General features: G+C 42.7%; 1 protein-coding gene across 3 annotated transcripts in view; it reads right to left on the reverse strand.

Annotated features, from left to right (window-relative positions):
- Positions 1–499: 499 nt before the first annotated feature.
- Positions 500–13,384, reverse strand: part of MTRR (5-methyltetrahydrofolate-homocysteine methyltransferase reductase) — a 33,420-nt gene continuing 20,535 nt past the window's right edge. For all 3 annotated transcript variants that reach the window (XM_038770512.1, XM_038770511.1, XM_038770513.1), the window contains exons 10-16: positions 11,607–11,787; positions 10,784–10,826; positions 9,912–10,086; positions 5,965–6,083; positions 2,822–2,914; positions 2,530–2,712; positions 500–1,167 (exon numbers count right to left, since the gene is read on the reverse strand). In XM_038770512.1, coding sequence (XP_038626440.1) covers positions 1,023–1,167; positions 2,530–2,712; positions 2,822–2,914; positions 5,965–6,083; positions 9,912–10,086; positions 10,784–10,826; positions 11,607–11,787 — 939 coding nt within the window. In that variant the 3' untranslated portion in view covers positions 500–1,022. The remainder of the gene's footprint in view (positions 1,168–2,529; positions 2,713–2,821; positions 2,915–5,964; positions 6,084–9,911; positions 10,087–10,783; positions 10,827–11,606; positions 11,788–13,384) is intronic.

Genomic DNA, 13,384 nt, shown 5'->3' on the forward strand with positions numbered 1-13,384 from the left:
ATCCATGTATATAGTAGTCATAATGAATTTTATTGACGGGAATCGTGAACACCGGATAGCGTTTGTGACCCGGTCCCCGCCCGAGTCATCGTCCACCCCTGCGTTAGACCTACAGCTGTAAATTATTTCCAAACAACTTGCCATAAGAGAAATGGAATCTGAGGCTTGGGTCTGTCCATTGTATTTCTTCAGGGCATGACCCCCACTGGCAGTTCAGCCTGGACCTTTAGAATTAGAGTTTTCTCTCTTTTACATCCTCATTTTCTCTAACTCCCTTTCCAGAAAGAAACTAGAATGAGAAAAGCTACCAAGTCCAAAGGTAAAAACCTGGCACGTTAACTTGGTAACTCAGGAAATGAATTGCTACCTCCAAAGTTCTTTCTTATTTGAAGCAGTTTTCTCCTTAAAATGGAAGAACACGAGCTTGTCAAATCCTTTTCCCAACAGCATTTCAAAAGTATTCTCATATATGTAATCTGCATTAAAATAGATACAAAAATAACGATTTCAAAATCCTTTATTCTGGCAATAAGTTAATCTTTCGTACGCACCCGGATAAAATGTGGCAATATATACTTTAAATGTGTGTTTGAGCCAACAATTTGAAAACGAGCGGGCCAGCAGTCCCAGGCGAGGGGATCGGAGGGTGGGTGGCACACATAGCAGCGTAATGTTCGGATCTAGCTCCATGGCCATTTCCATCTGGGATCCTCCATTCAGAGGAAAGAGATCGGACCACTGAGATGCCCATACTAACCCTACTCGTTTCAGCAAACGCCCCCCCCCTCAATTCATATTTCAATATTTAAAATGTTTTAAAAGTGATATTCAAAAATTACAATGATGAGAACACCCAGGGGAATTTTCCACATCTGTTCTAGAAAGTTCCCCCAAGCAAATAAAATAATGTAAACTAAGGACTAATCACAAGCTACGGTGGCAGTGTGGTGGTCTTCTTGAGGTAACCAGGGCTGAATCGGCGAGACAGTCTTCCTTTCCTTCCTGAGTGCGGAATCCAGGCTTCAAGACCAGATATCTTGTAGGTAGCGTTTCTCTTCCCGTAAAGTGGCCAATATTTTCATTGCTTCTAATTTTTCAACTTCCGCTTCATCGCTTAAAATCTCTATTAGAACATCATTGACATCTTTTGCCATGTTCTTTGCATCACTAAAAGAAAAAAAAGTACAGACATTTCCTAATTAGCAATAGATTTTGAACATCAATGGCCACACTTACTACCTGTGATATGGAGAACGCACCATTCGTCCTATAATGATATGATGGCATCATTCAAATAACAATGCTGATTTCTCGTGGGAGTCTGGCAATAGAGACCTAAGGACTGACAAACCCACAAATGGCGTGAGTCCCTACGTGGCTACGCAAAGCCAAGTTGTGGTTCGAACTGGGGGACAGGAGAGGTGTGACCTAAATACAGATCAGCTCCAGCACAATTACCTTCATTACAGTTCTGAGTTGGGTGTGGATGGGCAGCTTGGGAGTCAGGGCTAGGCAGGAGTGCAAAATGCAGTTCTCCTGCAGGTCTCAAGCCAACTAGATTGTCAGTTCCTTGAAGGCAGGGATCAAGCCTGCATTCTATTGTACGCTCCCAAGCACTGAGAACAGTGCTCTGCACACAGAGAGCACTCAATAAGTACCACTGATTGCTTGATTCATGGTTGCCAAGCTGGGCCTCATTGCTACTCTCCCATGGTGGGGAGCAGGCGCGAAGGACCCTTTTCTCTACCCAGGGAAATGTGTCTTCCCTGGCAGGAGAGGGGAAAAAAAAGCTGAATATGTCTGGGAAGTGAGATTTCTGATTTCTGCCAATCGACCAATTAATGGTGCTTACTGAGGGCTACTTACTGTGTGCACTTCGTAGAGTACAAAGCAATGGCTGGTAGACACGCTCCCTGCCCACAATTAGCTTACGGTCTGGAGGATCTAAATCTAACCTCACACGGTACTACCATGAAGGGGAAGGACTGGGGAGAGGGCATGGGGGTGGGAAGGTACTGCTTTTTATTCCTGGAAGATGAGTGATATGATTTATCTGTGAAAGAAAGTAAAAGAGCATTTTCCCCCTTCTCCGCACCCCCCTGACTGGTTTTTTTAGACTGTGAGCCCACTGTTGGGTAGGGACTGTCTCTATATGTTGCCAACTTGTACTTCCCAAGCGCTTAGTACAGTAAGCGCTCAATAAATATTATTGATTGATTGATTAATTGGGAGGCTACTCTTACTGATGCTGAGCAAATCCTCCATGGACTTTAAGTCTGGATGATCTGTGTTGGGTTTTCTACTTTAAGAGTGTGCAAAAGCTCGCTATCTTTCCCAAGTGACGAGATAATCTTGTCTTTCTAAATGTAATCTCAGCACTTATGTTCCTATTCAAACTATAGAAAGGAATTTGTCATCATTACAGGGGCTAACCAGCGGTTTGATGCCTTTCAAAGTTCCCCATTTCTTAAATAAGGTCTACGCTGATCGGCTCCCCGTAGTTGGGATTCTAGTGTTAAAACCACTCACCCACACACGTAGAAATAACCCTTTTCTTTGAGCAGGATTCTTGCCACCTCCTGAGCACAGAGGCGAAGATTGTCTTGCACATATTTTGGCGAGGCAACTTCCACCCCAACAGGAACCTCTCTTGAAAAGGAGACTTTCAAATGAGTCAAAGTGCCATTCTGAAGGAAACGGTCGAGCTCATCTCTGAAATGCAACAGGCACTGAGTAACCACAGCATCGCAAGAACTCCTGCCTAACACACGATGATCTGGTGTTAAGCAGAACCATTCAATCATTTAAAATTCTTACATACCTGAACAGATAGTCCCTATCCTGATGTCTGCAGCCAAAAAACAGCCACATTTCTCCAAAGTTCCCGTCTGGACGTTGCTCTTGGAGTTTCTGTCTATTGGGGGGAGTTGGGGAGGGAGGAAGAAAAGGAAGAAGCCTTTCTGGTTAAGACATAAATTCAGTCTTCTACGCTTCAAGGTAAAATAATCAACAAGGTTTGCCACATACCTTGGTTCCTTCTCAATTTTCTTCCTTGCTTTCCATGTTTTCAATTTTATAATGACAAATGTTCCGTGTTTAAAGTTCATTCATTCAATTAACATTTACTGAGTGCCTACAGGGTGCCTGCCACTGTACTAGGCACTATAAATTCTCTGAAGAACTCAGCGTGCTGTTCTTAGAAAGGGCTTAGCATAAATAATGATAAAAATAAGTACATAATCTCTCAAGAGTCTGGGCTGGTTTTCAAAATGTAATACTGTACCTTAAAATCAACAGCATGAAAAATTGAATGAAACCCGAAAGTTTGATTTCATGGTGTAATACGTCTTTCAAGTCAATGTTTGCCATGTCATGGGAAACTCCCCCTCTGACAATGTAAAGGGAATTTTCAGTCACTTCAATGTCTAACTGCAAAAATATCAAGTAGCACATAAAGTACTATTTACACTAGCTATTTCCATTTTCAGGGAAGTATCCCAAGAAACCCACTCTGACTTAATCCCTGCCCTGAACGTGTAGACATGAGAAATTGTAGAATTCTTGAGAATATCCACATAGAAGACAAATAAATTCTATTTTATTTCTTTGGAAGAAAATTTGGAGGGGACAAAACAAAGATAGTTTGCTATTAAGAAGAAACCTCACTTGGCCTGGGTTATCCGGGTTATATACGTTTCTGGGAAGCGATTCTTCTGAAAGTAGTTTGTATCTCAGAGGAAAACTATTCCCGACATAAGATCATGCTAAAAGGCTTGGCTCTCCTATCAGTACACCTCTCTTCACGGAACCCTCGAAAGACCCAGATTCTGCAATAAGTTCATAATTCTGTTTGCACGTTGTGACCCCACAAGATCCCCGTCTCCACAGCCTACCCAGCATTTGGGAAAAGGGAGTAAAGAAGCTGAAAGGAAGGAGATTAGGGGGTCAAAGGGGGGCATAGCTTCCTGGAATAGGCTTTCTCTTCCACTTCCTGAAAGAGATGTACGACCAGGGGGGTACGAGGGGGAGGTCCCCACTGTTTCCACAGAGGAAGAAGCTGAGGTAACACAAAAGTTGTTTTACTGTGTAACAATCCTCTAAGGAAAACCGATTTTCCAAAAACTACTGAGTTGGAAAAGGAAACCAGTTGATTCTGGGGGCGGAACCCCCCCCCCCCCCGCCCCCCGCCATTTTACCAAATCACAGGACATACGTTGGTACAAAGTGTACCACTCTTCAAGCACTACTTGAGTCCTCGGAAAATAGGTTGCTGTTTGATGAAAAAGCTTTCATATCATTTGGGACCAGTTTCAACTATTTAAGCACTTCACCATATTCCACACAAACACTCAAGGTGAGTTTTTGGACCAGTAAGGATCGACTTAGATCAAGGTCTCATCAGCATTCGGGTGTAATAATAATAATAATGGCATTTGTTAAGCGCTTACTATGTGCAAAGCACTGTTCTAAGCACTGGGGAAGATACAAGGTGATCAGGTTGTCCCACATGTGGCTCACAGTCTTTCTAGACTGTTGGGTAGGGACTGTAGTGCCAAGGTGATCTCTGATACTTTTACCTAGCTGCAATCTTACTCCAGAAAAGGCAAAGTCTAGACTTGAGAATTAACATTTTCTACCTAACCAATTTTTGATCCTAAAAAACACGTGCTCTAGTCTGAGGGTATTTAAAGGCTAGCGGTAACGTGTTAAAATTGATCGGTTCGGAGCTTTACAATTGGTATTCTGTGGTTTCTGAAGCCTCTGTGCCTCCATGCAGGTCAGACATCCCTTCCTTAGCTGACCAAGAAATACTAATAATAATGGCATTTATTAAGCGCTTACTATGTGCAAAGCACTGTTCTAAGCGCTGGGGAGGTTACAAGGTGATCAGGTTGTCCCAAAGGGGGCTCACAGTCTTAATCCCCATTTTACAGATGGGGGAACTGAGGCCCAGAGAAGTGAAGTGATTTGCCCAAAGTCACACAGCTGACAGAAATGCATGGTGTTTGCAGACTGCACCTGTCTACCATGCCAAAAATTAAGACTAGAAAGCATACCAAGTCTTGGGCAGGTTTCAAGCCGTTTCTTAGGGCAATATGCCACAAAAAATTTTGTTTTTTGTTTTTATGGTTTTTGTTAAATTCATTCAATCATTCAATCACATTTATTGAGCGCTTACTGTGTGTAGAGCACTGTATTAAGCACTTGGGAAGTACAAGTTGGCAACATATAGAGACGGTCCCTACCCAACAACGGGCTCACAGTCTAGAAGGGGGAGACAGACAACAAAACAAAACATATGGACAGGTTTCAAGTCATCAGAATAAACAGATAAAGCTAGAGGCACATCATTAATAAAATAAATAGAATAGTAAATATGTACAAGTAAAATAAATAGAGTAATAAATCTGTACAAACATATATACAGGTGCTTTGGGGAGGGGAAGGAGGTAGGTTGGACAGAGTCCATGTCCCACATAGGGAGCTGTCTTCATTCCCCTTTTATAGATGAGGTAACTGAGGCACAGAAGTTGAGTGACTTGCCCAAGGTCATACAGCAAACAAGGGGCAGAGCTAGAATTAGAACCCAAGTCTTTTGATTTCCAGGCCCGTGCCCTTTCCACTAGGCCACACTGCTTCTCTGGGCTACTTTTTTTTTAATCTTCTGGTGACTTGTCCTTTTAGTTTACTGCAGCCTATCCGAGAAGGAGGATTTCATTCCCATTTTGCAGATGGGGTAACTGAGGCACGAGAAGTGAAGTGACCTGCCCAAGGTCATCACCCAGCAGGTGGAATCAGAATTAGAACCAGGTCCTCTGACTCCTAAGCCACGTTCTTTCCCCTGGATCATCCTATTTCTCACCTATAACATTTTCACCCAACTTTGGGGGGGGGGGAATCGCCATTTTCCCGATACTCCAGAGTGTGGTTCTTTGTTAAAGTAATCAATAAAGCAGCACCTACCTATGTTGGAGAAAACCAATAAAGGGTGCCACTCCAGTTCCTGGACCCACCATGATAACAGGGACTGAAGTATCACTGGGTAGGTGGAAGGAATTTGTTGTTCGTGAAAATATGGAGATCTGAAATTAAAATGACACCATTATGTTCTTCCAAAATAAGTGAAAATGTACCACGAGGATGAGATGAAGACCGATAACGACAAGGCATTTCTGAATGAAGACCCTGAATATTCCATTTTCTTTCCTGAAAAAAGGGAACTTTTTTTTGGTAAAACCAACCACATTAAACCTTACCTACCCTAGGAAAACAATTGTTATTTGGGGAGGAAATCCACAGTCTTATTTTCTATGTTTTACACTTTCTTTTTTCCACATACATTTTTGACTTGTAATAATTATGGTCTTTATTAAGCACTTACTATGTGCCAACTACTGGGGTATATACGAGATGATCAGTCCCAGTCCCACCGGGGGCTCACAGTCTAAAATGGAGTGAGAAGAGGTATTTTATTGCCACTTTATAGATGAGGAGACTGAGGCACAGAGAAGTTGTGACTTACCTAAGGCCACCCAGCAGGCAAGTAATAATAATAATAATAATAATGGCATTTGTTAAGCACTTACTATGTGCAAAGCACTGTTCTGAGTGCTGGGGGGGATACAAGGTGATCAGGTTGTCCCACGTGGGGCTCACAGTCTTAATCACCATTTTACAGATGAGGTAACTGAGGCTCAGAGAAGTTAAGTGACTTGCTCAAGGTCACACAGCAGACATGTGGCAGAGCTGGGATTGGAAGCCATGAACTTTGACTCCCAAGCCCGTGCTCTTTCCACTGAGCCATGCTGCTTCTCCCAAGCAACTGAGCCCGAGGTAGAACTCAAGAGGTTTTACCTCCCAGTCTTGTGTTCTGTCCACAGAGCTCCACTGCCTCTCTCGCAAACTATCTCCATAGGTTCACCTGCTAGGCAACCGATCATCTCATACAGGAGAAACTCACCCAATAAAAGAGAAACACTCATTTCTGTAACAATGCCCGCTTTCATCAAATTTATCTCCTTTTTTCTATTAATGACGGTCTCCCTCTCTAGTCTGTAAGCTCATCATAAGCAGGTAACCTATCTACCAACTCTGTTGTACTGTATTCTCCCAAATCACAGTGCAATGCTCTGTATGCAATAAGCACATGGCAAACACCACTGATTGATTGACTGATGATGCAACTGGACGAGAAAGCAAGTCGTCACTAGGGAATATTCTTTCAGCAACTCCAGCCTGTCTGGATTCACTGCTGCGGTGTTACAATAAACCGCTTGGCACGGACAGGTGGGCGCGGACACAGTGCTAAACCATGAAGGCATCTTCAAACAAGGTTCTTGCAGTGTGTGGAAACAATTCTTGATTGTTTAACCGAAAAGTCAGACGAGGATAAAGTCTATCTGCAGTTTGAATACGCTGAGGCTGCCTCGGGAACTTGGACATCAACTCAGATGTCTGATTGAAAAGCATGAAAAATATTCTGTCAAACTCCCTCCACCCTTTTCCACAGAGCTCTACTGCCTCTCTCTCGAACTATCTCCGTAGGTTCACCTGCTAGGCAACCTATCATCTCATACAGGAGAACCTCACCCAATAAAAGAGAAACACTCATTTCTGCAACAATGCCCGCTTTCATCAAATTTATCTCCTTTTTTCTATTAATGACGGTCTCCCTCTCTAGTCTGTAAGCTCATCATAAGCAGGTAACCTATCTACCAACTCTGTTGTACTGTATTCTCCCAAATCATAATGCAATGCTCTGTATGCAATAAGCACATGGTCAACACCACTGATTGATTGACTGATGATGCAACTGGACGAGAAAGCAAGTCGTCACTAGGGAATATTCTTTCAGCAACTCCAGCCTGTCTGGATTCACTGCTGCGGTGTTACAATAAACCACTTGGCACGGGCAGGTGGCCGCGGACACAGTGCTAAACCATGAAGGCATCTTCAAACAAGGTTCTTGCAGTGTGCGGAAACAATTCTTGATTAACTGAAAAGTCACATGAGGCTAAAGTCTATGTGCAGTTTGAATACGCTGAGCCTGCCTCGGAAACTTGGACATCAACTCAGATGTCTGATTGAAAAGCACAAAAAATATTCTGTCGAACTCCCTCCACCCTTTCCCCTAGGCTCCCCACCCAAATCTTCTCTTTCACCTCTTTGACAGCTCTGGAGGTCTCGTCAGTCCCTAGAGTGCAGGGTAACTGGCAACCTGGGTGATAACAAGAATTAACACCCAGGAGGATATTATCCAAGGTAAAGATTTACCTGTCATCACAACTCCAATCTTCGCAACCGCACAGGTTGTAACAAAAAGAAAACAGCCCTTCCATAGCACCTGTTTTTGCTCCACCTCCTTCAATCTGGAGGAACTATGGTGTGTCTACCAACTCTACTGCATCGTACTCTACCACGCAATTAGTAGAGTGGTCTGCACACAGTAAGTGTTCAGTATGATTGATTGATTTTGAATGAAACTATTGCATGCATATATGTGGTGATCAAGGTATGCACACTATAAGAGAGTTTTCCTTAATGAGGGGTTTCATCAAGAAGTATGCCTCTGAGGTGATCTAACAAGTCCGCTATCACCTGGATTCTGGCATTCAGAATTTTCCCAGGAAGACCCAGCCTTTGGCATAGTCAACTCAGGGAGGTGAGAGGACAGATAGGGGTGGCAACAGAAAAACCAACTATAGTTTAAAAAGCCACAGAGGGAAAGAAAACGATAAACAAAAGCTCGGATAAACCCCAAATAAGTAATCAGCCCTTGACCGGACTTTAAACCCGTGGAACTCGAGAAGTGCTGTAGCCTGGAATCATCCTGACATCCTCCAGTTGCATGATGATGTTAGAAAAATCAAGGAATCAGTCTCATCCTCTATTGCTCGAATAAACATAACTTTATTTTATTAGTAATCTGAACTGAGTTTTGCTTTAGAAATTTAGTAGAGTTGATTATGTACAATATCAACTGAATTTCATTTTACAATCTGCCACTAATTCAATATAGCAAATCAGAAAAACTCAAATTTGAACTAATTGGCTGAGTCCCAACATTTCATATACTTTGCAGCCAGGGCTGGACTGACATTTTTCTCTAAGGGAGGAAAAAACAAAACAAAAAAAAAACACTCTTGGTGTCCCCGTGGTAAACAAACAAAAATAAGAAGTACAACTTATAAAAACTTATCAAAACCTTTCCCACGGCCATGTCATTGAATAATGATGTGCCTAATTTTAAAATACCTAATATCTAACCTATTAAAAAATTAACATATACCAGAAAAAAAAAAACCTAAACTCTTCTAGCCAATGTTACCTCTTTAGCAAACAATGCTGTTACCCAAAGCCTAACATTGTACTTATGAACTTGAGAAAAAACAGAATGTAAAACTACTCTTCCCCCTTTAGGCAGTAACTGGAAAAGTGTAAAGATGAAACAGAAAGGTTCTTCCAAGCTGCTGTTTTCTTCCCTAATGCCGTGCCAATTCACAACAGAAGACGCTCTGACTCTCCCTAAGGACTGCAAAGTGTCCCAGTTCAGGAATCTTAAATAAACCAAAACAGCTGGGAAGCATGACTAAAAAACGCAAATGATTTACAAGGAGAAAGGATTCTCATAGACGTCTTTCCGCATATTAAGGGCCAACAAAGAGTCATGCGTTCCCTGCAGGAGTGGGGAGAAGACACAGAGACCCTTTAAGAGTGGGAATGGTGCCTTAAACATGACGGCTGCATCTGAAGTAAAATCAGGTGAGGGGAAATCACAGAGATGGCTACACATTTCCAAATGAACTCACTATCACAATCAGCAGGATGATAATGACAGTTCTAAGAGACAAAAGCATTTTCTCCAGGGCTAATAAACCGTGGGTTTAAGGACGCCCAAACGCATAAAATACCTTTGGAGCCATGCTTTGCTCATCCCCATCCTGCCGGGCACTTCCGTCGGGCTGAAGTATGGGGGCGATGAGTTTGGCCAGCCATCCCGTACACACTCCTTTTTGGGCTGGGCAAAGTGGAAACTCCACGATGTTAAATGCAAAATGCAACTTTCCCGGATGAAACAAACTGGAACTGCAAGGACATACACGGGTGGAGGGGTCAAACACCTGCCCTGGAATGGCTGCACCCACGCCAGGCTGGCATCGCCGGGTGGTCGCAAATGAGATTCAGTTTCAGTTGCTCAGTACCAATGAAAAACTGCAAAGCTACAGTGATTCCCTGCCAAGAAATTTTTCCTAATAATATGCAAGATGATTCTAATTACCTGCTTGAGCTTCAAGACTAGATAGGGCTTATGCTATTCGTCTCTTTTAAATGAAAGTTCAGGCATAAATGCTCATTCACTGTTTAAAATGACCATTCTTGCCTCCAGACACAGCTCTGACAGTTTTCCAGCTGGCAGAAGATTTCTAAGATTTCCCAAAGCAAGGCTGAGAAACAGTGTCCATGTTATTATTCTTGAAAACGGAATTTTCTTTAAAGAGACAAGCCTCTCTTTCCCTTCACAAACGGAGAGCAAGCTGAAGAAATGGTCCCACTGTCTTAAACCAATTTCCCCTCCCCAAGCAACAGTGGGGCTTTGAAACACCTAGTGATATTCTACACAAAGGGCGATAGAAAGCAAAGTGGAAGGCCCATTTTTACTGAAATGCTTTCTTCTGCTCTACCTATCTATCCCTCAAAGTGCAGCAGTGAGTAATTCAAGGTTGATAAAAGCTCCAAGAGTTCCTTTGAAGAATTATCATAGTACATAAAGAAATGCCAATACCTTGCACACGAATACGGTCGGGCCTGGAGCTTAGGAAGATGTTCTGGAAAATAAACCCAACAATCGGTTAATGCCATTTAAAAGGGTTTTAATCTTCTTCGTGACATAGGAGACTGGTATCTCTGAAGCGTCTACCGTGCGATAAGCGGTTGGGAGAGCACGCGTCACCTCTTTTATCCGCTTCTGTTAACTTGGGATACCCTAAATAACAAATACTTCCTTGTCTCATCCATTGAAAAATCGCATTTTGAATATGATTTGCAAACTGGCAACAGCTACTTCATTTAAAATGCAACTACTACACTACCTCCTTTCCAAGAAAGTAAGCAAAAAGGACACATGGGCAAACTCCGTATGGGGAGGGAATTGAGTCCAGCAACTCTGTTATACTGTAGTCTCCCGCACTGTTCATACAGCGCTCTGCACATGGCAAGCACTCAATAAACAGGATCAATTCTCGAAACACACAATTATGAGCTGTCACATCATTTTTATTTGAGATAATTAAGCCTGGGCATTTTTAAAGGAGGAATAATAGTTATCTTGGTAAAAATAAAGGAATGTGGAGAGGAACGAAAGAAAATGCTGTGGGCAGTTCATACTCATTTAGCTGTTTTTTAAAAGTATTTTTTAATGGGACCCGGCATCTGAGTCGGTAAGCTCTTCTCTTTCTGATTAAAACTTCAATCTGATATTGCTTTTTCCACTTTGGCTACGGAAACCGCAAAGGGGCCATGACTGAACAGTGATTTTTCTTTCTTTAAAGGACCGTCCAATTCATTCTCCAAAAAATCGACCAATCACATCCGAGACAACTCCTTACCTATGAGCAGGCTGAGGGGCGGTCTGCAAGTTGGAAAAGCCTGGAGTAAGTCCAACAGGCAGACACAAGAGTCTCTTATGAAACGGTTATAATCAGCCGCTCCTTGTTTGCTACATAGTTCTTGCAACCTTCGCTTTTCTGCGGCATCACTGGTATGCTCTACAAGGGCTCGCAAAAATGCCTGGAAGGAAATGAACAGATTTTAATTAAGATGTCCTCTGTGGTTTGGGATGACATGCTATTTTCTTCATTACCTACATGAGGATGTACCCATCTCTGGAAACAACCTAGGCATCCATCAGGAAACTGCAATTTTCTACCTGTCCAAGTCTCGGCCTTGGGGGAAAATTCCGCTTTTATTTTCCGGGGTTTTGACCACCTTCACCAGAGTCTGAAGAAACCTGCCACGTCCCAAAATGTCAGGCAAAAACTGCTGGGGACGTATTTCAGGGTAACTGTGAGCTGCTCTGACGGCACGCAGATAAAGTCTGAATACAACCTTTAGTCACAAAACTGGAGGATGCAAAATGTCTTTAAAGGGCATCGACGTTACCGTTCTCTTTGCTCTTTTTAATTTAAGGTTTGAAGCCAAATTAAACTAGCAGAAGTCTCATGTAATCGGGAGAAACACTGCCGTTCTGAGAAAATTGCTGAAGTGTGGGATCGTGATGAAGTCCAAAACTACTGGGAATATCTACGGAGACTTACTTCTACTCTAAGCCTGAACTTTGCTTTCCCTGTTCCTGGAAATCCAATACCTGGAAGTAGGACATGGGGCCCAGGCCAAGATGAAGGCAGATTCAATGGATGTGTTTCTTGTCCTTCACCGCCAAGGGTACAATTCTCACCCAAAAGCTATTCAGACTATCTTACTATAACACCACTACGACTAATAAAACGATAATAATAATGTGTGGTATCTGCTAACTGCTTACAAAGTACCAAGGACTGTGCTAAGTGCTGGGGTACACACAACACAATCAGATCAGATACAGACTCCGTCCCACACGTGGCTCACAGTCTAAGGGGAGGGAGAACAGGTATTTAATCCCCACTTTACAGATGAGGAAAATGACGAGACACCAAGAAGTCAAGTGACTTGTCCAAGGTCCCAGAGCAGGCAAATGGAGGATTCGGGATAAGAATCCAGGTTTCCTGACTCTGTCTGTGCTCCTTTCACTATGAGAGGGCCGGGGCAGGAGCTGAGGACGTCACGGGGTTTTGACGGCCAGAGATTCGAATTCTCCGATATAGAATGCTACAGGCTAGAAAAACCCGAACTCAAACCGGAAGGGACAGAGTGGTCCAGGGCTAGTGATTCATCGTAACTGTTTCAAATGCTTCTAGTAAAATGAAAAAGGGTTGTGCCAGTTCCACAGACTCATGTCTATGTACGCTAAAAATGAGCTCTTCCTAAGGAAAAATGTAGTCTCACTAAATGTTTGAAAGAGTCCAATTCCCCAAGCAACACGAATATGCATGATATAAGGAGAAAAACTGACCTAAAATTGTAAATATAATCAGAGGCTTCCTTTACTGAGCGTACTTCAAGCTTACTGAAATTATATCTGAAGTGAAGCTCCAGAGAACATGACAATTTTACCTAAGGCATTACACAACACATGCGCATACAAGTCATGAAGCAATGGGTTGTGAAAACTGTCTTGGTGACATTCCTTAACCACAGTATTACTAATTCTGATTGTTGTGAGGAACTTGATAAGACTGTTTAAGTCACACGTGAAAGGTTTCTTGTAGTTAATAACAATACTTCTACT

Source organism: Tachyglossus aculeatus, chromosome X3 (genome assembly GCF_015852505.1).
Source record: "Tachyglossus aculeatus isolate mTacAcu1 chromosome X3, mTacAcu1.pri, whole genome shotgun sequence".
Taxonomy (NCBI): Eukaryota; Metazoa; Chordata; class Mammalia; order Monotremata; family Tachyglossidae; genus Tachyglossus; species Tachyglossus aculeatus.